General features: G+C 43.2%; 1 protein-coding gene across 1 annotated transcript; it reads left to right on the top strand.

Moving 5' to 3' along the window:
- The first annotated feature begins 22020 nt into the window (after positions 1-22020).
- CENPW (centromere protein W) lies at positions 22021-27169 on the top strand. The gene is made up of 3 exons (XM_072139533.1): positions 22021-22272; positions 22350-22463; positions 26919-27169. Exons 1-3 carry the CDS (start codon positions 22183-22185, stop codon positions 26943-26945), a joined length of 231 nt encoding a protein of 76 aa, XP_071995634.1. The 5' UTR covers positions 22021-22182; the 3' UTR covers positions 26946-27169.
- The last annotated feature ends 205 nt before the right edge of the window (positions 27170-27374 follow it).

Below are 27374 nucleotides of genomic sequence, written 5' to 3'. Positions count from 1 at the left end.
GATGGAGCCACTAATCACTAGGCTATTGGCCCAGTGATTATAGATGTAGGGATTTTATGTGACTACGTTTTTTACTGTTACTGTTTACTGACACCGGCTCCATGCACTGGTGTATAGAGATACATCTCCTCAGAGATTACTATTGTAATTATCAAGATGACTATTATTTTAATTATTATTATCATGAAGACTATCATTATTATTATAATTTCAATAATAATAATCTCAATAATGATAATCTCAATAATATCAATGATAATAATCTCAATAATATCAATAATAATCTCAATAATAATCTCACTACTGAGGGCACTACTGAGGAGGACTTTACTGTAACTCATGTCGTAAAAAGCAGAAGGCATGCTGGATATACGTAGTTATGGATATATATTATACCATGTGAATTTTGAAAGGACTTGCCTCTAGGTGGCCCAGGTTTCCTTTGCAGATGCAATCTTGGTGCAGATTTGGCACTCTGACAGTAGTAACTAAATCCTCTAAACAATGTTCACCCTTATGGATCTGTACAGTGTTATCCTGTTCTAACCAAAATATGGTGCCACAGAGAAATATTGTTCTACTTTCTAAAACAGCTTCATTTGTGAGCAGCATGAATTAATCTAAATCCTTTATATTGCCAGTATAAACAAAGACCAAAATAAATACAGAGACATAGCTTGTTTAAAGACACTGAAAAGCAGCATTAAACATCTTGTTTCTGAAAGTTTATTAAGAGTAGAAAAGCACATATTTCAACATGAGCATGAGAGGGAGCAAAACAGTTTTGACATTATGAAAGGGTCTTTTAGCTAAAAGGTCAGTTTATGGTCACTCTTGTTTCACATTCTCTGGATGGATAAAACTCTGAGCTGTGTAATGGATTCTATAACAATAAAGGCCAGGGCCAGTGCTTCTCCAAAGTCACGGCTTAGCCTTGACTGTCAAGACCATTGCTACTGAACACATTTGCATATGCAGGTGTCTCTACTTATAAGGACAATAGGGATACATTTGAATGGGTCCCTCTGGGTCACATCAGAAATGTACTTTTTAGTTTTCTGTTTTTTAACTTACAGCTAGATATGGATGGATTACATTACAGACACTATGAGGGGTAAAGAGATCTTACTGGCGGTGATTAGGCCTCTTAGGCTGCTGATATCCATAGTTTTCCCAGTAGGATTTTTTTTTAACTGGGATTTCTGATGGAACATGTATAGCAAGCCCTTAACACAAAAATATAACAGTATGTTGGAAGAAAAACTTGGTGGATGGGTTTATTTCTGGAACTGTAACAATTAATTCTTAATGCACCAGTTGCCCATAACTTGCAGCTTTAGAGATGTTTGGTGATAAAATAAGCAAAAGCAAGTAAAATCAACTGAAGAAATATTTTTTGTTATGACCAAGTCAGAGTCCCTAGAAGTTAACCTTTGACACTGGATTCTGGCATAGTTGGAATTCTCTCTGGCCCCACTGTTCCTGAATAATCAACAAGTTTTTACAATAATCAACATCAATTTTACTGGGAATACACTTGAAGTTAAAAAATAGACGGTACCTACAGGTTAGAGAAAAGAAACAAAGTGCTAGGAAAAAAACTAAAAGTGCTAAGAAACAAAAAAATAGAAAAGTGCTTAGTGCATAAAAGACAAAACACACAACCTTAATGTAGCATCGAGAGAGAGCAGATATTCACATTCATACTCAATGGCTAAATTTTGAACTCGTGTTTTCACCCTTTCACCAATGGAAATGGATTTCACTGCATCAGACAACTTTTCAAATAGTCGTGACCTTGGTAACAGCTGACCAGAGAAGCAAAAGTGATGCTAGAGCATGGGACCAAACATGGAGTCAAAGGGAGCCAAGGTCAGGGAAAGAAATACAAGATAGATTTGTCCAGAACTTGTATAGAGTAATCTCAAGGCACTGGGCATTTAGCACGTCTCAATCATTGTTGAATTAAAGGTTACAAGTGTAGGTCACTACAAACTGATTTCAGAAAAAGGTCCAGCATCTGAAGAGAATAAAATGTTAGATGATATTGTATGTCTTTGTAAAAGTAATCACAGAGAGAATGGTATTTATAGAGAGATTGGAATTCTTGAGATTAATTTCCAAAACTTATGACTAATTCCTAATTTTTCCTGGTTCAGGAGACTAAAATAAATCTGCATGAAAATGTTTGACTTTTTAAAAAACTAAATCTGACACATCTGGATGCACATGATAAATTTGGAGTAAGTTATCGGCAGTAAAACGTTGAGTGCAGTGGTGTAAACACTGGGCCCCAGGGCAATGTCTATAATGGGACCCCCACCATCTGCTAGAATATAAAACTATACATTCAGACAGGAGAATTCTGGTTAGTAATAAACCAACACAAGTTATTGGTGGAATATGTTGAAGAAGTGAAGCTATTTTCATTGCACTTTCTTTCTGTAGGCTTCATTCCTGGCCTTGGTATAAGATTTCAGCTTGGCTCTTTCTACCATTACTAACTACCCAAACCCCCAATTATTAAATCCATGTCACAACTTAAATCTATTTTATATGTAAAGTTCAAATTCAATTTTTATGTAGAGCACTCATTACATATCTTTTATATAATGCTCGCCCATGATGCAATGACATTTTTTATTGAATATTTATTAATACAAATATAAAATTACAATATTTCATTTAGTGAAAAAAAATTACAAATTACTGGGTTCATCACATAACATGATTGCATCTAATTATTCTTACCGTATACATTCATATTACAATAGCATTTTTTCTCTTTATTCCCACCCCTGGCGGTTGACCCCAAGTAAAAAACAATAACCTATAATAGGAACAGGAAAATTATTACTATCTTTCCAACATTATTTTATTACAGGTTTTTTATTCCATTATATTATGACCCTTCTCTTAGCACTTAAATATCTATCGAGACACGATCTTCCAAACCAGCCTTTTCTTATCTTCTCCGCTTCAGTACATCATAATGCACGCTGCAGGATGATATCATAGAAAGTGTTAAAACGGCTGTATGCTACCTGCACCGTACTGTTGCTACATCCCAGGCATGCATACTTTCGCATGAAACTGGCCTAAATAAGGTTAGAAAAAAACATCAGTCCATGAAATCCAAACATTTTCACATTTATTCAAAAAGCAATAGTGAGGAGACCAGTACAGTTACACGTTTCGGAAATAACTTTCCTTATTCATGGCTTACTGGAAAGTATTCATGGGAAGTATATATTTACACCCCTGTTTGATCATGTGCTTCACCTAAAGATGATGTCATTACTCACGTGAATACTTTGATCTAGTTAACATAGCATTTTTTAAACAAAGTGTTTAAACAATATAATAAAATTGTATAAAAAATTAAGCAAGTATCTCAAGCATATTAGATATGAAATGGCAATATTAATATTGATAGATAACATCTTGCCTTATATTGAGACCTCCCGGAACTGTAGTTTGTAGCGTAAAGATCCAGAAGGTTTCTCTGTTAAGGAGTTTGCTTCTGTGGTCTCCACCTCCACAGAGATTTTAGAGACAGAAAGCTGTAGTAACTGCAATGATACACCTATCCTTCCCTATCTACATTCCTAGTAGCCATTATAAAGGAGCTATATTTGTTCCCATAAAATAATGCATCAGCAAAAATGCTGGAGAATACTGTTTATAGTTTAGAGGACAATGCCAACTATAGATGTTTACTTTTAAACATTTTTATATTATGATTTTATAATTACATAAAACTAATTAATTATGTAATTACAGAAGTTGTTTATTAATAACACTACAAAAACATATATGCTATTTTTCTAGACCATGTAGATACTGTCTTTTTAGATTTTGGAAAAAAAATTGCAACTGCAAGGTAGGTTTTGGTGAGGCAGTTTTGACAGAAGTGATGGTATGTTGCAAAGGTTTCCTCTGGCTGCAACAATCTTTGCTCTAGCTACATAAAACACTCTGACTTTTTTTTATTTTGTGGAGATTACAGGAATAAAAAAGTAGAAAGTGAGGTAAATATTTCATTTACAGAACTGCCTTACCCGCCCACATTCTGCTCAGAAAATATAGGGTATGCCGGTCCCCTGTCAGGCACCAGGGGTAGTGGACCCACTGGACAACCGTGGATAATGACGCAAGCCCACACCTGGAGAGGAGTCTAAGTGCTACCCAGTTTTCACCAAAGCCCATCGCAAAGCGAGTTGGACTTGCTGCGGCGAGGTACCACTAGGTCTCTCCAAAGGCTTGACTTTGTCCACGTTGGCAGCCAAGGCGAAGTGCAAAGTCGTATGGCAGAATCGTAGGAGGTCAGGATAGGCAGCACAGGATCGAAGTCAATAACGGAACCGGGGTCACAACAGGAATGCACAACAAAAGCACGGGGCATCAGGAAAACTTTTACTCTAAGGTTATTAGGCACAAGGATCCGGCAGGGGTCACAGGAAGAGGCTGGCCAATTATAGGTTGTCTGGTGGCCAGCACCAATTAGCGGTGCCGGATCTTTAAATTTCAGACATCCGGCACGCGTGCCCTAGGAGATGGGGACGCATGTGCTGTAGCGAGGAGACTGTCACTGGAGCACGGCTAGGTAAGAGAAGCTGCTGCTGGTGTGAGGAACTTGGGTCGTAAGAGCACCCGTGACATCCCACCATTAACTATTTGTGACACAAATTTGTCTGATGCATAATCTGTGCCACAATATATTATGTGAAAAGGCCCTTCCAGTGGATTAATGCCTATGGATTTACAAGCTCATGTAGACCACTATATGTCTGTGCATATCATGGATTTCAATGGGGCTTTAGTATAATTTTGGGCTGCATCATGAGTGGATTTCTAACAGTTGTAATTTGTTACATATACATTTACTGAACATAATGTAATGGTGCCTCTTTGCAAGAGGCCTCAGATTGTGACCATGCATTGCAATAAAGAATACAATTGCTGATTTTAATGTATTCTAATTCATGGAAACCCTAAGAGCTACATGTGTTTTTGTTAACCATGATGGATTGGGGACTGTGCTTTATCAAAAACCTACATGCTGTAAGATTTCCAACAAGACTTTGCGGTTCGTTCAGACAAAATGTTTGGCTCAGGATTTGGCACTACTCATAAGTATACTCAACCACAACAATTTATGAGTGGCTTACTTTATATTGAAGCAGGATGGTAACTCACAGACGTATGTGCATACGCATTCATCATTTCTAAACAACTGTATGGTAGCTAATTACTTATGTAACATATCTTTTCAATTTTGCTAAAGAAAATACTGAGAAATATTTTCTGTAAAACCAAATGATTATTGCACAAATGTTAATGCAGCAATAAATAAAGTGAACAGATGTGATTAAGCAGCTCCCAGTATAACATCTTAAGTAATGTAAGTTACAAATGAAAAAAACAGAGGTTAACACATTTACATGTGTAATGACTTTCTACCATGGCACGTCAGAAGAAGATTTCAAGACACCGGGTCTCGCTGGTGCCAGAGTCGGGCTGTGATGTCACAGCCCAGACTTGGCACTAACATCCGGGATTGGAAAAACTCCCATCCCGGGTGTCTAATGTCCCCTGTGGATCGGACCCTCCTGTCGCAGTCCAGGGGTTCGGCGCAGCATGCTCAGTTACGTACACTGCAATACAAGTGTATTGCAGTGTAAGGGTTTGAACAAGCAATCGGATGAATGCTTGTTCAAGCCCAAGTATGAAATATATAAAGTGTACAAAAAAGTAAAAATCTTTTAAAATTAATAATTAAATAAATAAAAGTCCCATAATCACACCAGTTACACATAAAATGCAAATAAAGTATGTAAAAAACAAAAACAACAAAAAACATACATATTTGGAATCATTGTCTGTATTAAACTGTACAATAAATCTAAATCAAAATTGAACCTGATCAATGAACAAAGTAGAAAGGAAAAAATTCACGTAATAAACAATTTTTCATCGAACACCATCATTAAAAATATTCTAAAAAGTGATCAAAAAAAGTTATGCACTTAAATATGATACGACTGTTAAGCCCTCAACCAGATCTGTCAACAGAAAAATACAGAAGTTAGGGCCCTGAAAAGTTGTCAATAGTAAAAACAATGCGATTTTCTCCAATATTAGTTTTGCTCAGTAAAATTTAGAAAAGATAAGAAAAACTATATAAATGAGATATCACCATAATTGTAGTTAACCAGAGAATAAAGATGAAATATTATTTTTAAGCTACGGTGAGGGTGGGAGGGGGGGGGGCTTGTGCTAAAAGTCCAAAATAAAAATTGATGATTTTGTTTGTGTCCCCCTTGAAATATTAAATAAAATCTTATGAATAAGCTCAAAATGAATTATCTACAGTAAACATTGTATCCCATCCCACAAATAAAAAAATTAAAAATTATAGCCTGCACAATGTGACAATGCAAATCTACTGTGAATGGCGCTGCTTCCCTTCTATGCCCAGCCCATACAGCAGGTTACCATCACATCGTGACACATCGAAAAATCGAGTCTGGTCATTAAGCTGAAAACTAGTGTCAGTGATAAGGGGTTAAATACTGATTTGGAGGAAATATACATTTTGAACAGTTTGTTTTGCATGAAAAATATTCAATGGTATGTATATTTTATGTACAGTGGGTACAGAAAGTACTCAGACCCCTTTACATTTTTCACTTTTTGTTTCATTGCAGCCAATTTGTTTCATTGCTTATTAATGTATACTCTGCGCCCATTTTGACAGAAAAATAAAATCTGAAATGTAGATATTTTTGCTAAAAACTGAAATATCGCATGGTAATAAGTATTCAGACCCTTTACTCCGTATTGAGTAGAAGCACCTTTTTAGCTAATGCATCCATGAGTCTTCTTGGGATCAATGCAACAAGTTTTTTACACCTGGCTGTGGGGATCCTCTGCCATTCTTCCTTGCAGATCCTCTCTAGTTCCCTCAGTTTGGGTGGTAAACAATAGTGAATAGCCATTTTCAAGTCTCTCCAGAGATGATCAATTGAGTTTACGTCAGGGCTCTGGTTGGGCCAGTCAAGAATGGTCACAGAGTTGTTCTGAAGCCACTGCTTTGCTAGAATCCCACGTGCCATTGGTGTTCCCCACTTTGCAGAAATTGTGCAGACATCGCTGTCCCCCATCTCCTCTCTCTCCTGTCCTAACCTGGCTACAAATCATTATAATCATGTTCTCAAAAGCGCCCTGGATAAGATGGCACCACTGTCGGTTCAAGCCTTTCAACACAAATGTAGGCAACCTTGGCTCTTTCTAACAACCCCAAAAGGCTCTTCAATACTCTTCATTCCTTACTAACACTAAAGGTACAGCAATCTGTCACAGACCTTGGGGCTGAAGATCTCGGCACCTACTTTAAAAATAAAATCTTCTGTATTCGCCGGGAAATAATTTCTCATTCCACTAACTCCATAAATCCCCTTCACTCTGGTACTGCACCCTGTTCACTCTCTTCCTTTGAGCCAGTCACAGAGGAAGAAGTGTCCAGGCTTCTTTCCTCTGCTCGCCCCACTACCTGCATCAGTGACCCCATCCCCTCACATCTAGTACAGTCTCTCTCCCCAGCAGTCACTTCTCACCTCACTAAAATCTTCAATCTCTCTCTCTCTTCTGGCGTCTTTCCCTCATCTTTCAAGCATGCTGTTGTTACTCCATTACTAAAGAAACCTTCTCTGGACCCATCCAGTGATGCTAACTACAGACCAGTTTCTAACCTCCCTTTCATCTCCAAACTCCTGGTCTATTCTCGACTTTCCCGCTTTCTTTCAGCTAACTCGCTCCTTGATCCCCTACAATCTGGTTTCCGCTACATGCACTCCACTGAAACTGCTCTTTCTAAAGTCTCCAATGATCTCCTCAAAGCAAAATCCAAGCAAAATCTCATTGTTCTGGATCTCTCAGCAGCGTTTGATACTGTGGATCACCAGCTCCTCCTCAGGATGGCCTGAAGGACACTGCACTCTCTTGGTTTTCCTTCTATCTCTCTGACCACACTTTCAGTGTCTCATTTTCTGGATCTTTCTGTTCTTCCTCTCTCTGTCGGGGTTCCTCAGGGCTCAGTCCTAGGTCCTCTTCTCTTCTCCCTTTATACTGCCTCATTGGACAAACCATCAGCAGATTTGGTTTTCAATATCCATCTTTATGCTGATGATACCCAACTGTGTACTTCGGCACGTAACATCAGCCCTGGCCTAATCCAGAACACTAGTGATTGTTTCTCTACTGTGTCTACCATCTTGTCCACTCTCTTCCTGGAACTTAATCTTTCTAAGACCGAACTTCTTGTCTTTCCACCATCCACTAACAGAGCCTATCCTAACCTCTCCATATCAGTCTGTGGGGTCACCATGACCCCAAAGCAGCAGGCCCTATGTCTTGGGGTTGTTCTGGACTCTGATCTCTCTTTTGAGCCACACATTTAATCTCTTGCTTGCTCTTGCCACATGCATCTCAGAAACATCTCTACAGTTTTCCCATTTCTCACATTTGAAACTTGTAAAATGCTAACTGTTGCTCTGATTCATTCTCGTCTAGACTACTGTAACTCTCTACTAACCGGTCTTCCACTCACCAAACTTTCTCCTCTCCAATCTATTCTTAATGCAGAAGCCAGGCTTGTCTCTCAGACTAAACGTTTCACAGATGCCTCCAGTTCATGCAAGTCACTGCACTGGTTGCCAGTCTCCTTTCGAATACAGTTTAAAATAATAACCCTCATCCACAAAGCTCTGCATCATGCTGCACCTCCCTACTTCTCCTCCCTCATCTCAGTCTATCGCCCAACCCGTGTTCTTAGATCCGTCAGTGATCTTAGATTAACCTCTACCCTAGTTCGAACCTCTCACTCGCGTCTCCAAGACTTCTCTAGAGCCGCACCCATTCTATGGGATGCTCTGCCCCGACCATGAGACTAACACCTAACTTACAAAGTTTCAAACGTGCTCTTAAAACCCATCTCTTTAGGCAAGCCTTTTTCCCCATTTTCCAGTACACAGCATGGAATATTAAATACCGTCACTACGAGGTGCAATTTCTTACGCAAAAAAAGCCCTCACATAGAACTGTACATGGAAAAATAAAAAGATTTTTGAAGGTGGGGTGTGGAAAATGAAAACTCAAAATCAAAAAAGCGACTGGTTGCTAAGGGATGGAGGGGGAGATTCTCCTTTATAATATGACATTAGAATTGTGGAGTGTGTTTCCCCTCTCCAGCCTGCCAGCTGAAGGCAGAATGGAGAAAGGGTTGCAAGGAGTATGTACATGTACATGCACAGTTAAACCTGTGGAAGGGTGAAGGATTGACACAGTTAATATCTTTAACATATTTTGGTTAAAGTTTATTACATTTTACTACTTCTTAAAAATCTTTAATTGAAAAAATGAAAAAAAGGATATTTTTCTGGAGTTTTAGTAATTTGTCTGCTAATTCCATAAAGAAAAAAACATTTAACCCCTTAACGCCGAAGCCACTTTTCACCTTCCTGACACGGCCCATTTCTTCAAATCTGCCCTGTGTCACTATAAATGGTTATAACTTCGGAACGCTTTAACATATCCAAGTGATTTTGAAATTGTTTTCTCGTGACACGTGGTACTTCATGTTAGTTAAAAAATTTTGGTGGTATGTTTTACATTTATTTATGAGAAAATCTGATATTTGGTGAAAATTTGGAAAAATTCGCAATTTTCAAAATTCTAAATGTTCTACTTTTTCCACACATGAGTCATAACACCAAAAAACAGAATAACTAACATTCACCGAATGTCTACTTTATGTGGATATGGTTTTTTATACATACTCTCATTTTTGTGGGATGTTATGGGGCTTTGAACATCAGGTGCAATTCTTCACATTTTCACAAAAAACGCAAAATGCTATTGAGGGACCTGCTCAGGTTTCAAGTCACTTTGAAAGGCCTAAATAAAGTAAAACCCCATAAATTACTCCATTATAGAAACTACACCCCTCAATGTACGTAAAACAACTTTCATGAAGTTTGTTAACCCTTTAATTGGTTTACAGGGGTTAAAACAAAATCAGATGCAATTTTGAAATTACATATTTTTTGGCTAAATTAATGTGTTTTTCATAAAATGTACAAATTCTCAGTGGATAAAATAACAAAACGCTCCACAAAATTTGATACCCAATCTCTCCCGTGTATAATAATACCCCATATGTGGTGGTAACCTGCTGTATGGGCACATGCCATGGCATTGAGGGGGGAGCTGCGCCATTCAGAGCAGATTATGCATTGTCACTTTATAATGGCTATACAATCTTTATTTTTTTGGCAATTTGGACATATAAGGGCTTATTTTTTGCGAAATGAGATGCACTTTACAAATATTTCATTTAAGTGGGTCATTATCTTTTTGATGAGATTTTATTAACTCTTAAATGTATGGAGGAAAAGAAAATTGTCAATTTGGGGTTTCTTTTTTTTGTATATTTTGGGGGTCGTACACCATACATTAAACATACTATAATATTTTTCTTCTGTAGATAACTACGATTACGGTGATACCTCATTTATATAGTTTTTCATTTATTTTTACAATTCTACTGGAAAAAAACTGATATAGAGTAAATCTCATTTGTATTTGCATTGCCATCTTTTCGGAGATGTAACTTTAATATTTTTTGGTTGACAGAGCTAGTTTAGGGCTTATTTTTATGTGTTGAGTTGTCCTTTCAATTGGTACCATTTTGGGGCACATAACTTTTTTATTTTATGAAAATTTATATTTTTGGCGAGTTTTTCAGGTTTAGTTTTTATGGCGTTCACCGTACAGGTCCGATAATGTTTCTGACTTATTGTACAGATTGTTACGGACGCGGCGATACCAAATATGTGGTAGGTTTTGGTGATTTTCAAGTATTTTTACTTTATTAGATGTGTATAGGGAATGTTTGTGTTTAGGGGACTTTAACTGTATAAGTGTGTTTATTTAGTGTTTTTAACTTTTTTTTCTTTACTTTTACAGGTTAGCTTGAACAAGCCATCCACTGATCGCTTGTTCAAGCTGTTCTTCACCTAATACAGTGTAATACAGATGTATTACACTGTATTATGTGAGACACTGAGCATGCTGTCACAGCCAGAAGGCACGGACCCGGCACCCGGAAGGAGATCGCACAGCCCCGGGCACTGGCAGTCCCGGGGCTGTGATCAGAGCAGCGGGACCCCCCCGGTAAGCGCCGCGGTGGGTCTGAGTCCATTTAAATGCCCCTAGCCCGATCGCGGGTGTTAGAGGAGGGTGTCGGCTATAATGTATGGGTGTGATGTGTGGGTGCAGGCAGCTGTGTGACATGGAGGGAATGTGGGGGTGCAGGCAGTGTATGAAATGGGGGCATGCTGACAGCTGCGTGACATGGAGGGAATGTGGGGGGTGCAGGCAGCTGTGTGACATGTGGGGGAATGTGGGGGGTGCAGGCAGTGTGTGACATGGGGGAAAGTTGGGGGTTCAGGCAGCTGTGTGACATGGAGAGAATGTGGGGGGTGCAGGCTGCTGTGTGACATGTGAGGATGCAGGAGCTGTGTGACATGTGGGGGTGAAGGCAGCTGTGTCTCATGGAGGGAATGTGGGGGTGCAGACAGCTGTGTGACATGGGGGAATGTGGGCTGCAGGCAGCTGTGTGACATGGTGGGAATGTGGGTGGTGCCGGCAGTTTTTTACATGGGGGAAAGTTGGGGTGCAGGCAGCTGTGTGACATGGGAGGATGTTGGAGGTGCAGGTAGTGTGTGACAGAGGGAATGTGGGGGTGCAGGCAGTGTGTGCCATGGGTGGAATGTGGGGGGTTCAGGCAGCTCTGTGATGTGGGGGTGCAGGCAGCTGTGTGACATGTGGGGGGTGCAGGCAATTGTGTGACATGTGGGGGTGTAGGGAGCTCTGTGACATGTGCGGGTGCAGGCAGTGTGCTCGATGGGGGAAATATGGGGGGTGCAGGCAGCTGTGTGACATGGAAGGATTGTGGAGGGTGCAGGTGTTAAGGTAAACCTATACTTCCACAAAGAAACGGAGTTACAGCGTTCTTATAAAATCCATATATATAATCTTTATTATACACAAAAGACAACACAAAATTGTATTGTCATAGATTAAAACAATATGATTGTGCAGAGGAAATCCAAAACAAAAAAAAGGTCCGGAGAGACGAATGTCCACATGGATGTACAACAGGGTATACAAGTACAATATGAGTCACACCTCAATACTAAATCAAAAGACAAGTGTCCTACCCATTATACGTCGTCTGTGGCTGCCTCCCAGACACCCCAACGCGCGTTTCGCCCACGCTTCTTAAGGTAAACCTAGCTGACAGATCAAATCCTGTCATTTCTACTTGTCTTATTTTCCTAAAAGTACCAGAGAATACATTTTAAAATGGCGCCGGCATCGATGAAAGCACCTAACACTTCGAGGCTGAGGAATTTCAGGAATGCCCTAAAGGTGACATGAGCAGGAAAACTCTCCAATCAAGAGACTACACCATCTGGGAAGCCTAATTTGTTATGCTTTGTATGCTCCTCCTTTTCTACTTTTTCCCTGCTTTTCTATATAGACTTGTAAAACCAAATAAACTTGCGCAGTGCTCATTTTGCCCAGGGCAGTAGCACGAGTGAGACTTGAATCAGCAGTTGTCTGAGTCATTCTTAATAATGTGCTTTAAACTAATTTGAAATACACAACCAATGCACACTAATAGAGGATATCATAAATCCTCCCCTAACACAAGCTGTGTGTGACATGGGAAAAATGTGGGGGTGCAGGCAGTGTGCAACATGGAGGGAATGTGGGGGTGCCGGCTGTGTGACTTGGGGGATGTGGGGGTGCAAGCTGTGAGATATGGGGGGAATGTGGGTGGTGCAGGCTGTGTGTAACATGGGGGGGATGTGGGGGGTGCAGGCTGTGTGCAACATGGGGGGGATGTGGGCGTGCAGGCAGTGTGCGACATAGAGGGAATGTGGGGGTGCAGGCCGTGTGACATAGGGGATGTGGGGGTGAAGGCTGTGTGACATGGGGGGAATGTGGGGGTGCAGGCTGTGTGACATGGAGGGGATGTGGGGGTGCAGGAAGTGTGCGCAATGGAGGGAATGTGGGGGGTCCATACTGTGTGCAACATGGGGGGATGTGGGGGTGCAGGCTGTGTGCGACATGGAGGGAATGTGGGGGCGCAGACTTTGTGACATGGGTGTGATGTGGGGGTGCAGGCTGTGTGACATGGGGGTATGTGGTTGTTCGGGCTGTGTGTGATATGGGGGGTGTGGGCTGTGTGTGATATGCAGGGGATGTGGGAGTGCAGGCAGTCTGTGAAATGGAGAGAATGTGGGGGTTCAGGCTGTGTGACATGGAGGGAATGTGGGGGTGCAGACTGTGTGTGAAATGCAGGGGATCTGGGTGTGCAGGCAGTGTGTGACATGAAGGGAATGTGGGAGTGCAGGCAGTCTGTGAAATGGAGAGAATGTGGGGGTTCAGGCTGTGTGACATGGAGGGAATGTGGGGGTGCAGACTGTGTGTGAAATGCAGGGGATCTGGGTGTGCAGGCAGTGTGTGACATGAAGGGAATGTGGGAGTGCAGGCAGTCTGTGAAATGGAGAGAATGTGGGGGTTCAGGCTGTGTGACATGGAGGGAATGTGGGGGTGCAGGCTGTGTGACATTGAGGGAATGTGGAGGTGCAGGCGGTGTGCGACATGGGGGTATGTGGGGGGTGCAGGCTGTGTGAAATGGAGGGAATGTGGGGGTGCATGCTGTGTGTGGAATGCAGGGGATGTGGGTGTGCAGGCTGTGTGTGACATGGAGGGAATGTGGGGGTTCAGGCTTTGTGACATGGAGGGAATGTGGGGGTGCAGGCCAGGGTCGGACTGGTTGACATAGGGCCCACCAGTGAAGTTGATTCTGGGGGCCCACCTACTGCTACAAGTCAATATTGCATGTACAATATAAGGCTGTTCTCACACAATGGGGCAGATTTACTTACCCGGTCCGTTCGCGATCCAGCGGCGCGTTCTCTGCGGTGGATTCGGGTCCGGCTGGGATTCATCAAGGTAGTTCCTCCGACGTCCACCAGGTGGCGCTGAACGCACTCAGGTTCACCGGGCCGGACCAAGTGAAGGTAAGCGCGTCCCAAGCGACACTTTTATTGTTTTAAATGCGACGGTTTTTCCGAATCCGTCGGGTTTTCATTCGGCCACGCCCCCCCCCCCCCCCCGATTTCTGTCGTGTGCATGCCGGCGCCAATGCGCCAAAATCCCGGAACAATACAGGGAAAATCGGCGCAAATCGGAAATATTCGGGTAACACGTCGGGAAAACGCGAATCGGGCCCTTAGTAAATGACCCCCAATGTATTTCAAAAAACAATTCAAGTGCAACCTCCAAATATAACATATAGCTATAATAACAACTATAGCACCAGAAGACGGCAAAATGAAGATTTTTTTTTGTACAGGAGGTTTTAATTTTTGTAAATGTATGAAAACCTATATATATTTGGGATCCCTGTGATCGCACCGACCCAAAAAATGAAGTAGACATGTCATTTGGGGCGCACAGTGAAAGTGGTAAAAGTGGTAAAATCCAAGCCAAAAAGAAAATTGGGCAAGTGCTATTTTTTTACTATTTTCACTACATTTGGAATACGGCAGGAATATTAAATACCGTCACTATGAAGTGCAACTTGTTATGCAGAAACACGTGGCGTCCCATGCAGCAGCGTGGGTATAGACATGTCTGTGCGCTATCCCGGTGCATACAGTATAATGTCACACAGTGTGCATGGGCAGAGCGCACAGACGTGCCTCTGCCCATTAACTCTTATAATCAATTGTATGTGTATTATCTTCCCGTCATGGACCCTGTGGGCCCCTTCTACTCTGAGACCTGATAGTTACGCCACCGACACTATGGGGCTTATTTACTAAGGGTCCGCAGACCGCACTATTGTGGATATTCCGACGATTTCCGTTTTGCGCCACATCTAGCAGGGTTTTTTGGCACACCCTATCAGCGCCGGCTTTTATGCCACAGAAATCGGGGGGTGGCCATCGGACGATCCTACTGATTCAGACTAAGCGCAGGATTTAACATTTAAATTGTGTCGCAAGCCAAGCACTTACATGCACCAGGAAGAAGTTGAACTCTGGTGACCTGAGCGGGGAAGCGACACATGCAGGATATCGGACACACGATCTTAGGGAATCAGGACAGCTGTTCATTCTCGTTGGGGAACGCATCTCGGGAAACGGGCATGGAGAGGTAAGTAAGTGCCCCTATATCTACGTATAGCGTACGTATAAACATATCATAGTCTATTTAAATGCATAAGTACACCTTCATACAAATGCTTACAGTACATGCTATTTGAACATGAATACATGCAGCATAGCCTATATATACATTAAAAAGGACCTGTCACCCAAGCTGCTTACTAAAGTAAGCAGCTCCTAGTGCATGATCAAACGCCGCAGTGTTAGAGTGATAGCGTTACCGGAAACCCCCGGTAACGCTATCAAACACTGCAGCGGGGTACAGTGTAATTGTCGGACAGCTCGCAAAGCTGTCTGACGTATTCATGGGGCGGGGTTGGGGCGTGGCTAGGGGGGGTGACTGCCGGCCTATGGAGCGAGCGGGTCGGTCCGAGGAAGAGGCAGCGCCTCGGACCGCCCCCTCACGAATACATCGGACAGCTTTGCAAGCTGTCCGATGATTACACTGTACTCCGCTGCCGCTGCCGTCCCGGCATCTCTATCACTTCCTGGTCTGCAGGAGCCTGGGAGGGGAGGGGGAGGACCAGGGGGGACAGTCCGGCAGCTGCAGTGTACAAGTGCCTGTCTGTGCGATTGTGAAGCTGCACAGAACTAACCAGTCTTTAGCAGGGGCAGGACGGGAGCAGAATGAACAGGTGTCAGGGCCCACCGGGGATTTCCCCGGCACCCCAGCGGGCCAGTCCGAGCCTGGTGCAGGCTGTGAGACATAGAGGGAATGTGGGGGTGCAGGCTGTGTGACATGGAGAGAATGTGGGGGTGCAGGCTGTGTGACATGAAGGGAATGTGGGGGTGAAGGCTGTGTGACATGAAGGGAATTTGGGAGTGCACGCAGTGTGTGACATGGAGGGAATGTGAGGGTTCAGGCTTTGTGACATGGAGGGAATGTGGGGATGCAGGCTGTGTGACATGGAGGGAATGTGAGGGTTCAGGCTGTGTGACATGGAGAGAATGTGGGGATGCAGGCTGTGTGACATGGAGGGAATGTGAGGGTTCAGGCTGTGTGACATGGAGAGAATGTGGGGGTGCAGGCTGTGTGACATGGAGGGAATGTGAGGGTTCAGGCTGTGTGACATGGAGAGAATGTGGGGGTACAGGCTGTGTGACATGAAGGGAATGTGGGGGTGCAGGCTGTGTGACATGAAGGGAATTTGGGGGTGCAGGCTGTGTGACATAGAGGGAATGTGGGGGTGCAGGCTGTGTAAGGAGGAGGGGGCCATGGGGGGGTTATGGTTGTTGTGTAATTACTTTTACTTTTATGAACATTTCTTATATTTTTTCTTTCAGTGGATGCGTTGAGGATGTTTTATTTGCGTTGGTCATTTTTTTTTTTTAATAATGTTGAAAAATGCTAAATTACACATTGCATTCACCAGGTTTAATAAAGCAGCAGCATAAACAGGGTAATGTTAAGGAGATCGCACTGGTTTCGGACGCCATCTTGACTACTGTCCGCCATCTTAGATACAGCGGCCATGTTCCCTGACCACTGTCCAGTTAATGTCATGATTCAAACTTCATTTTATGTAACCTGTTTGCTGGCCTGTCAGCTAATACCCTTTGACTTTTAATGAGAAGCCAGTCTGTCCTTGATGCTGCATGATATTGTGATTCTGGAATCTTCTTCTTCTCAGCAAATTAGTATAAACAATATCTGTGTACAAGGTCTCTGAGAACTGAGCACAATTAATTAACTTTTTTCCCAGAATGTGCTGATGTCCAATAGAATCTAAGTGCCTTATCTCCTTTCATACAACACCCAAAATGCTGATTTCTCTGTATTAAAATACAGCTGGGTTTTTTTTTAAATAAACAGTGTGATTTGAGTGCATCTAAAGACCAGACTGTGTCATTCTTTTACTCTGTCATCTCGCTGCCGGCAACTATCTCATCCTCCCTCAAAGGGTTAATTAGGACTCACCTTACAAAAGTCAAGAGGGCTGTTGGGGCCCGGCATAAAAATCGCTATCAGTATTGGCGTCCTGGGTGGGCTGAGGAGTGAGCAAAAACAACACCGAGACCTCCGTGAAGGGTCCCCGCCGGCTTGGTGAACAGAACTGACCAGAGAGCTCTCAGGGTAATATATTAATTTTTATTGTCTACCTTGATATGTCACTACTGTGTCACTAGTTGGACGTACCAGGAAAGACTGTCTCTTTGTCATATATTTGCCACTATTGTTCACTGTAACCTAAGCTCATAGTTTTGGCAAAGAACCTCTTTGTAAGGTGATTGACAGAGACTGGACAGTGACGGATGGTCAGTGATGTTAGCTGAAACTGTGGGACGGGAGGGAGTAACCCTTAGAGGTCCGCACTGCTAAAGTAGGAGATGCTTTGTTGTGATTGTTAGATTATCATATTGTCTATAGTACTGTTTGACTAGTGTCAATAGGGTTGCCCATAGATAGAGAGCTCAATTTGTGCACGTGCAGCGGAGACCCGCCCTTATCAGGTGCACATTTGGCTCCTTTTGGGGAGTCTGAACGTCCGGTCACGGGGATCCTCGGAAAGATGGCGGCGCCCATGTGACCAGCGGGAAAACACCCACGATTGGTGCTGGCACTGATCGCGGGGGTTACCAGGAAGCCTTTACTGCAATATGCAGCAAAGACTTACCGGCTATGGAGAGGGCTCAGCCCATGAGCCTCTCCATGCACCCGCACCTGGCATGTGACGTAATTCTACGTCACATGTCGGTAAGGGGTTAAGAATATTGTCTGAATTTTAAAAAATATTAACCGTATATGTACTCGAATATAAGCCGCGGCCCCTAATTTTAACACAAAAACTAGGAAAACCTTTTGACTGGAGTATAAACCGATATTGAGAAATGCATTGGTCACAGCCACCAGCCATTATATAGCTATTCAGCCACTGCGCACCAGTATAAAGCTTGCCAGCCCCCTGCTCCCCAGTACATGGCCAGCAGTCAGTGCCCCTTAGTATATAGCCAGAAAGCCCATTCCCCTAGCATATAGCCAGCCAGCCCATACACCTACTAAATAGCCTGCAGCCAGTGCCCCTCCAGTATATAGCCAGAGCCTGCCCCCAGTATATAGTCAGCCAGCCCATGCCCCTAGTATATAGCCTGAAGTCAGTGCCCCCGAAATATAGCCAGTGTCTGCTCCCCAGTATATAGCCAGTGCCTGCTCCCCCAGTATATAGCCATTGCCTGCCCCCCAATATATAGCCAGTGTCTGCCCCCCCCCCAGTATATAGTCATTGCCTGCCCCCCAATATATAGCCAGTGCCTTCCCCCAGTATATAGCATATATACAGGTGCCTGTACAGCCCCAGTATATAGCCAGTACCCGTTACACCCCCCCCCCCCGCATATTGCTAGTGTCCGTACCCCCGTACATAGCCAGTGCCTGTCCCCTTCCTGCGTATATAGCAGCCATTTAGGTTCTCAAAATGATCTGGTGGATCATGTGGCTTCCAGCGGATTTAAAACACAATATAAAGGAAGCTTGTTCCCGAATGCATATGTTTTAGTGCAAACGGATCTGGGATCGACCCCTCTCTCGCAGTCCTTTCATTGTGTTTTTAAAAACGCTGAACAAACGCTATATATGAATGCGGCCTCAGGTGCCTGGAGAGATCTGTTGATGTTTGTAAAGCCAGGTCATCGGACTCTTCACCATCTAAATACTGATGACCTGTGGTGTCATTGGTGTCAAAAAAGTAACTGACATCCTCCAGCGCAGAGTTCACCAGAGATACTGAGTGAATCCAAAATTCCTCCAGCAGTCTTAAGCCTCCCAGAATGTGCCATACTTAGCAATTTTTCAACCCCTTGCCGCAAACCGTCGTACTATTATGTCGGCATGTGGCTGACGGGCTGAGCCCTATCTTTACTGGGTGGGTGTTTGCTGCATACTGCTAGCACCGTTAAGATCAGATTGCTGCTTCCAGTGACATCATTGCGCATCAACGATCGTTTGCACCAATGGTGTGCCAGGCAGAGTCAGAGCTGGAGATCTGTAACAATGTACCACTGGTACATTGTTACAGATCTAATGGAAAATCAACATATACAGCTATCTTGCCTGCTTTGCTATTCCTGCGGGTTTAGAACTGTATTGCTATATTCTGGATTCTCCACCAATGGCTGGTGACTATCAATGGAGAACCTGTTGCCATCTTTAGCCACTGTTGATGCCTTTAAACTACTGCCTAATAAACTTAGTGACCTAGATTTATCATGGGCTAAACTGTCAGAAAATGCAAAGTGCCTACACATGTATTTAAGAAGTGTCTGACAGAATGTGCACAATGTGTAAGAGTAGACGGCACTGTGCGCTAGATTTATGAATAGTGCCAACACTATTCATAAATTTCGCATGGTGGAGGCGGACAGAAGGGAAAACTGCAAATCTTGGCCAGTGGATTTTGCTACATTCTCCAAGTGTCTCTCTTCTACTATTTCCCGGGGATCCGGTACACTGGGAGTGCCCCAAGGGGATACCTACACTACATTGTGGACTCCCCCTTTATTGCATCTCCCTGCCAGCCCTCGATGGGCAGGACGAGGCCTGCTCCCTTGGACCAAAGCCACCCATGGCATTTCCTAGGCCACTCTATGAGTCAGCCACTAAGGGTCCCTGAGAGTCAAGCAGCCCCCGTGTCAGCCTGGAAGTCTGGTTGGGGGTGTTTCACATACAGTCCCAGAAATGGTAGCAATGAAAAGAATGCCTCAAACTGCAGAAAAATGATGCCTTACACAGCTCCATACCCTATAGTATGAAAAAGTTATTAGCGTCAGAAGAAATTTTTCTGTACACAAGATGTTAATATATTAAAAAAACCTATATAAATTTGGTATCCCTGTGATTTTATTGACCCAAATAATAAGGGTGAGGTGTTATTTGGAGCCCACAGTGAAATCCGTAAAAACAGCCTACAAGAAAATGGTGCAAATGTGTTTTCCAGCAATTTCACAGCATTTGGCATTTTTCCAGATTCCCAGTATATGGCATGGAATATTAACTACCGTCACTAGGAAGGACAAATTATTGCACAGAGCTCATACAGCTCTGTACACATCATAATAAAAACATTATGGGTTTTTAAAAAAGGGTTGCAAATAATTCAAAAAGGCCATCCATGTGAAGGGTTTAAACTTATATGCCCTAGTACTGCATGAGAAACAAGGAGGAGTGGAGTAACACTGAAGTGCCTGCTCTGGGCTCCGTGACTTTTTTTCTCTTCAGGAGTTCCGGTGATAACTTGGATTTACCCTCCTCCTGTCAGCAATAAGCAGAAGCAATAATTCAGCTTCTTGTTCTACCACAATACAGACAGCATGCGGGATGTCCATGTGCTAGCACCAGCAGTGCAAGGATAAAAAAATAGTACAAAAAAAACCTCTCCATTCACATCTATTGGAGTGCTAAAAACCAGCCAAGTGAATCCCTATGTCCTTAGGACATGGGGATTGGGAACTGGTCCTTTAGCCAACTAGGATTTAGCCTGCTCATATAAAGCAAGCTAAATTCTAGTGGGCTGAAGGACCTGGTCCTTCCCCCTCTAACAGTTTTCTGTAAATAAGACATGAAAAAGTCAGATTTCTGATGCACTGCACAAGTTATTGTGACTTTTTGTCAGTTTTAAATCCAGAAAGCCAGCGCAGGTTATTGCTGAAATCTATGCCAGGTGGGAGGCGGTATAGATATCAACACAAGTGTTACACGAGAATTACTAAGCGGTTAGAACATCTTAGCAAATACGGAGCGTCACGTCTGGAGGTTATTAAGACTTGCGCACAATGGGGGTCATTTATCAAAAAGCCCTGACCCATCTGCATTTTTGCTTCTGTTTTGCAGTTTTTGGATGAACAACAAATCCGTTTTTTTCCAACTGATTGCACTGGACTTGCAATAGTATCGTTTTTTTACTTTCCATTCTACCTTCATTTATTTGCGCAGATAGTAGGAATAAAATGGATGGCTACAAAATAATGATAAATGGAAACTAACTGACACAAACAAAAAACCAGGTCTGCTAAAGGGATCCAGAAAAAATAAAAAAAGATAGTTTATTATTAATTTAGCGGTCTAGACATCTGTTTAAATTACAATAATTAAAAAAAAAAACAAAACGGAAATTGTGAGACTTTGCACAATATATATATTTTTTAAAATTGCAAACAACCTACAGACTCAGATGCCAGTTACCTAACACAATGGGAGGCACTTACTAATTCTGGCGCAAGCACGAATGTTGGCAACGAAGATCAGTCTTCTGAATGCACAGCGCAATGTATTAAAGTGGGGCACGGCTGTAAGTAATTAATGGGTAAATGGAACTAATCAGTTGTGCGCCATAAAAATGCCAACATCAATAAAATGCGCTGCCCCCACTTGCGTCATCCATGGCACACTGCACCCCCACACGCGACATTCATGTCATGCTGAGCCCCCAAATGCCACTCTGCGCCTCCACACGTCACATCCATGGCACGATGCGCCCCCTACAGCTAAATTCTAGTGGATAGAGGGTCCAGGTCCTTTATCCTATTAGGATTTAGCATCTTCTACATAGAGCAGGCTAAATCCAGGTGGGCAGAAGGACCAGGTCCTTTAGACCACTAGGGTTTAGACCGAAAGAAAAAGCTGTGCACAATGTTCGCAGTATGACCAGGCTCACACAATCCGACAAATTGCTGAAGCAACGCGTACACTCAGGCTGCGAGTAGAGACGGACAGGACTACACCACTGTGAAAGAATTAGCACTCGACTTCCGCCCTTGCCCCTACGTGACGTCATTATCCCGCGCCGCTCTGTTAACGTCACATGACAGGCCCGGGCTGTTCGAAAACAACAAGTAGAAGGGAAGTCGGTATTGCCAAAGAATATCCCCGCTAGTCAGCATGGTTCGCTCCGTGCCGCGGAATACCGTTAAATCTGCCATAAAGAAGCGTCTTCCCGAGTTGCGGCTGGATGCAGATATGGACCTGCTGGTGAGTAGCAGATGCCGCGCTTTGCTGTGTGTATACAGATCGCACCAGGAGCTCATGTCTGATTTCCTCTTCTTTAGATCTACTTGAACTGTGTGCTGTTCCTGCAGAGACTGGCGACAGAAGCCCGCTCAAAAGCTACAGAGGACAGAAGTCCGGTGATAAAACCTGCCCATGTCAGAGCCGTGGCCAAGGTACAGCACTGCTCTGCCATGTGTGCCAGTCTACCAGCAGCGCCACATACTGGGCCTCTACATAACTCCCCTTCCTTCCTATGTGGGAAGGTTGCTCCTTTCTTGGTAACTAAAGATTGAGAGATCCTGAATACCAAGGATTGTGAGACAATGTATCATGGCAGTCTTCTGGTGTGCAACACCCCCACAGCACATACATTGCCTGCACAAGACCTGGTGTGCAACACCCCCACAGCACATACATTGCCTGCACAAGACCTGGTGTGCAACACCCCCACGGCACATACATTGCCTGCACAAGACCTGGTGTGCAACACCCCCACAGCACATACATTGCCTGCACAAGACCTGGTGTGCAACACCCCCACAGCACATACATTGCCTGCACAAGACCTGGTGTGCAACACCCCCACGGCACATACATTGCCTGCACAAGACCTGGTGTGCAACACCCCCACGGCACATACATTGCCTGCACAAGACCTGGTGTGCAACACCCCCACGGCACATACATTGCCTGCACAAGACCTGGTGTGCAACACCCCCACGGCACATACATTGCCTGCACAAGACCTGGTGTGCAACACCCCCACGGCACATACATTGCCTGCACAAGACCTGGTGTGCAACACCCCCACGGCACATACATTGCCTGCACAAGACCTGGTGTGCAACACCCCCACGGCACATACATTGCCTGCACAAGACCTGGTGTACAGCTCCCCACACCCCCACGGCACATACATTGCCTGCACAAGACCTGGTGTACAACTCCCCACACCCCCACGGCACATACATTGCCTGCACAAGACCTGGTGTACAACTCCCCACAGCCCCCACGGCACATACATTGCCTGCACAAGACCTGGTGTACAGCTCCCCACACCCCCACGGCACATACATTGCCTGCACAAGACCTGGTGTACAACTCCCCACACCCCCACGGCACATACATTGCCTGCACAAGACCTGGTGTACAACTCCCCACACCCCCACGGCACATACATTGCCTGCACAAGACCTGGTGTACAACTCCCCACGGCACATACATTGCCTGCACAAGACCTGGTGTACAACTCCCCACACCCCCACGGCACATACATTGCCTGCACAAGACCTGGTGTACAACTCCCCACAGCCCCCACGGCACATACATTGCCTGCACAAGACCTGGTGTACAGCTCCCCACACCCCCACGGCACATACATTGCCTGCACAAGACCTGGTGTACAACTCCCCACACCCCCACGGCACATACATTGCCTGCACAAGACCTGGTGTACAACTCCCCACACCCCCACGGCACATACATTGCCTGCACAAGACCTGGTGTACAACTCCCCACGGCACATACATTGCCTGCACAAGACCTGGTGTACAACTCCCCACACCCCCACTGCACGGCAAAATAAAGGAAATGACCTCTGTCACTGTGTAGTGAGACTGGTTGCCATAGACCTATATATGGGGCGTGTTGTTGCTTCATATTGTGCGTCAATATCATGCGGTCATGTGCATGGGGCCTTAGCTAGAACCTGTTAGTTAATCCTGTTCAATGTGTGCGGAGGGGAGGACACGATGCACCATCTCTTGATAAATCCCCCCCTATTTGTGTTTATAAATGGAACTCTTGCTTGCTGATTTTGATATCAGGATGATATGATGGGTTGCTGTTGTCAAGTGTCACAATATCCATGGTAATTTTGAGTGGATGTCGTAACAACAAGATTCAGATATTTTTGCATGGCACCCGAGCAACCTATGTACAGCTGCTAGGGGTGCTGGTAAAGTCGTATCATATTTTATCTTGCCAGTTTAAAATCTTAGATTTCTGGTTCACAGTCAACCACAGGATCTGCTAAAATAAAATGATGGTGTTCTCTATGCATCAAATTGGCACACCACAGTGTGGTCACAGGGTACCAACAAGTTGCCATAACAACATGGGACCCTATAGACCAGTGGTTCTCAACCTGTGGGTCGGGACCCCAGCAGGGGTCGAACGACCAAAACCGGGGGTCGCCTAAAGCCATCGGAGCCGAAATTTTACTGTGTTTTTACTGCGAGTTGCATGGTTTGGGGTCACCACAGCATGAGGAACTGTATTGCGGGGTCACAGCATTAGAAAGGTTGAGAACCACTGCTATAGACCTATGAAGTTTACTAGAAACACTATCCAGATAGAACATGTGAATCAGAGGTTGCAGGTGTATAAAAAGGGCTCCAATGTATAAAGTGAATTTTCATGCACACCTGGTGTTTGCTGCATAATGCAGCAAACAATTGTCCCTAACACACGTGATGGGTGTTGCCACCAATAGTCGTTATTAACTATTCAAATGCTACCAATGTGTGCAATCCTTTGCTTTGACAGCTAGGAGTGTAAGAGCTGGTGGCACATGGATACAGATCAGTAGGAAGATCCCTCTATACTGCCATACTGTATTTCATGCATCATCCCTAGCCTGGTTGTTGGGGGGGGGGGGTGTCTGGTGCAGTCACGTTATATCTATTGTAGAGGTTGTACTGGCTTTGTTGATATAAAATATATAATTAATTTAGGGTCTTATACTTGAGTATATACGGTATATATGTTTATTACATTTAATAAAAAGGTATATTTACCTGAATATAAGCCAAGGTTCTTAACCTCTTAACGACTTGGCCTTTTTTTATTTATTTTTTTTCACTTCTATTTTTCACTCACCACCTTCAAAAATCTATAACTTTTTTATTTTTCCACATAAAGAGCTGTGTGATGGCTTATTTTCTGCATAACAAATTGCACTTCATAGTGACAGTATTTAATATTGCATGCCGTGTACAGGGAAGCGGGAAAAAAATTCTAAATGCAGTGAAAATGGTGAAAAAACACATTCGCCTTGTTTTGTTGTGGGCTTGGATTTTACAGCTTTCACTGTGCGCCACAAATGACATGTCTACTTTATTCGGGTGCAGCGATCATGACCAAATTTGTATAGGTTTTAGGTTTTCAAACATTTACAAAAATTAAAACCTCCTGTACAAATTTTTTTGGGGGGATTTTGTCATCTTCTGGCGCAAATAACTTTTTCATACTTTGGTGTACAGAGCTGTGAGTGGTATCATTTTTTGTGACTTTAGATGGCGTTTTCATTGCTATAATTTTTAGGACTGTACGGCCTTTTGATCACTTTTTATACATTTTTTAAATATTTTTCAAAATGACAAAAAAGTGCCATTTTCGACTTTGGGCGCTATTTTCCGCTACGGGGTTAAACGCAGTGAAAAAGCGTTATTATATTTTGATCAGGCATTTTCGGACGCGGCGATACCTAAAGTATTTATGATTTTTACTGTTTATTAATATTTTATATAATTTCTAGGGAAAGGGGGTGATTTGAAATTTTTAGGTTTTTTTTATTATAATTTTTTTTTTTACTTTTTTTTTTATTTTTACTATTTTTCAGACTCCCTAGGGTACTTTAACCCTAGGTTGTCTGATCGATCAGTATGGCAGTATATGTGGATTTTCCTCCTCATTCATTACAATGTGAAATTAGCACATTCATTACAGCTTTGGGCCTTCATGAGACCCGAAGCTGTCATGGCAACGGATCTACACTCCCCATGACGTCATCGGGGAGCGTCGTTCTGCGGCAAGATGTCGGCGTCTGTGCGCCGCCATCTTTTTGAAGCCGGCGGTGATCGACGTGAAAACACCTGCAATCGGTGCTAGGACTGATCGCGGGTGTTGCCGGTAAGCCTTTCCCGCAATATGCAGCGAAGACTTACTGGCTATGGAGAGGGATCGTTCCGCGAGCCCTCTCCATGCACCGGGACCCGGTGTGCGTCGTAGTAGTACAGCGCACGTCGGGAAGGGGTTAATATTACCGCAAAAAACTGGGAAAACCTATTGACTCCAGTATAAATATACTACCACAAAAAACGGAGTTACAACGTTCTTTAGTAAAACCAAAAAAATGTAATTCTTTATTTAATACATAAAACAACACATAATTGTATCGTCATGAAATAATTAGTGTAACAGAAAAAATCCAAACAATAAGTCCGATAAGACAAAAACACATGACCGCATTATAGGGTATATTGCTCAACAGTTAGTATTATTTCCACAGCCGTATATATCAAGGGTAAACATGAGATGTGCACCTAGACATAAACCTCACAAGTAAGACTAGTGTCCTACCCATTTCACGCAGTCTATGGCTGCCTCTCAGGGTTTATTGTTAATCCTGGTTCTTATGACAATCCAACATTTTTAAAAGCCAGTTGTCACCGAGACCAAAAAATATTTGGCTGAGGTTACAATTATAAAATGTACAGTTCCGACTTGCATACAAATTCAATTTAGAACAAATCTACAGAACCTATCCTGTACATATCCTGGGGACTGCCTTTATATTATAACACTAATCATTATTATTTTTTAAATTATTATTATTTATTTTGCAGGTTGTCCTAAAAAAGTCAAGAGGTTAACCGCTTTACTGAAGAGGACACATTAAAATGCCTGAGATTGAAACGTTTTGTTATGGTCTATTGCAGATCTGCTTTGTGATGTGTATATTATGTATTATATGGGTTAACTTTTCTTCAAGTTTTTTTTTCTTTTCACAGTATTATAATTATTTTTATTGACTATCATAACCTATGAGCACACTAATGAATGCGGTTTTCAATAATAAAAAAAACTTTAAGACTAACTTTTGTTATCTTTTAAAATAGAAAATTGTAGTGATTGTTATATTTAGGCAGCAGCTAAGGTAGTGAATAGTATCCTGAGACTTGCCTATGATCTTTTTAATGTAATTCTAGGGTATTATTAATGTCACACACCTCTAAATAAATAATTATAGAATCATTAAAGGGGTATTCCGGGAATATGAACGTCTGACACAAAAACCCATG

The sequence above is a fragment of the Engystomops pustulosus genome, chromosome 3 (assembly GCF_040894005.1).
Source record: "Engystomops pustulosus chromosome 3, aEngPut4.maternal, whole genome shotgun sequence".
NCBI classification, from domain to species: domain Eukaryota; kingdom Metazoa; phylum Chordata; class Amphibia; order Anura; family Leptodactylidae; genus Engystomops; species Engystomops pustulosus.
This window is presented reverse-complemented; position numbering and strand designations above follow the sequence as displayed.

What these genes read in the sequence shown, in the direction of transcription:
- CENPW (XM_072139533.1), top strand. Translation starts at nt 22,183, where the DNA reads ATGGTTCGCTCCGTGCCGCGGAATACCGTTAAATCTGCCATAAAGAAG. An exon ending in ATGCAGATATGGACCTGCTG is followed by an intron (nt 22,273 to 22,349) that starts GTGAGTAGCAGA and finishes CCTCTTCTTTAG; the next exon opens with ATCTACTTGAACTGTGTGCT. An exon ending in ATGTCAGAGCCGTGGCCAAG is followed by an intron (nt 22,464 to 26,918) that starts GTACAGCACTGC and finishes TTTATTTTGCAG; the next exon opens with GTTGTCCTAAAAAAGTCAAG.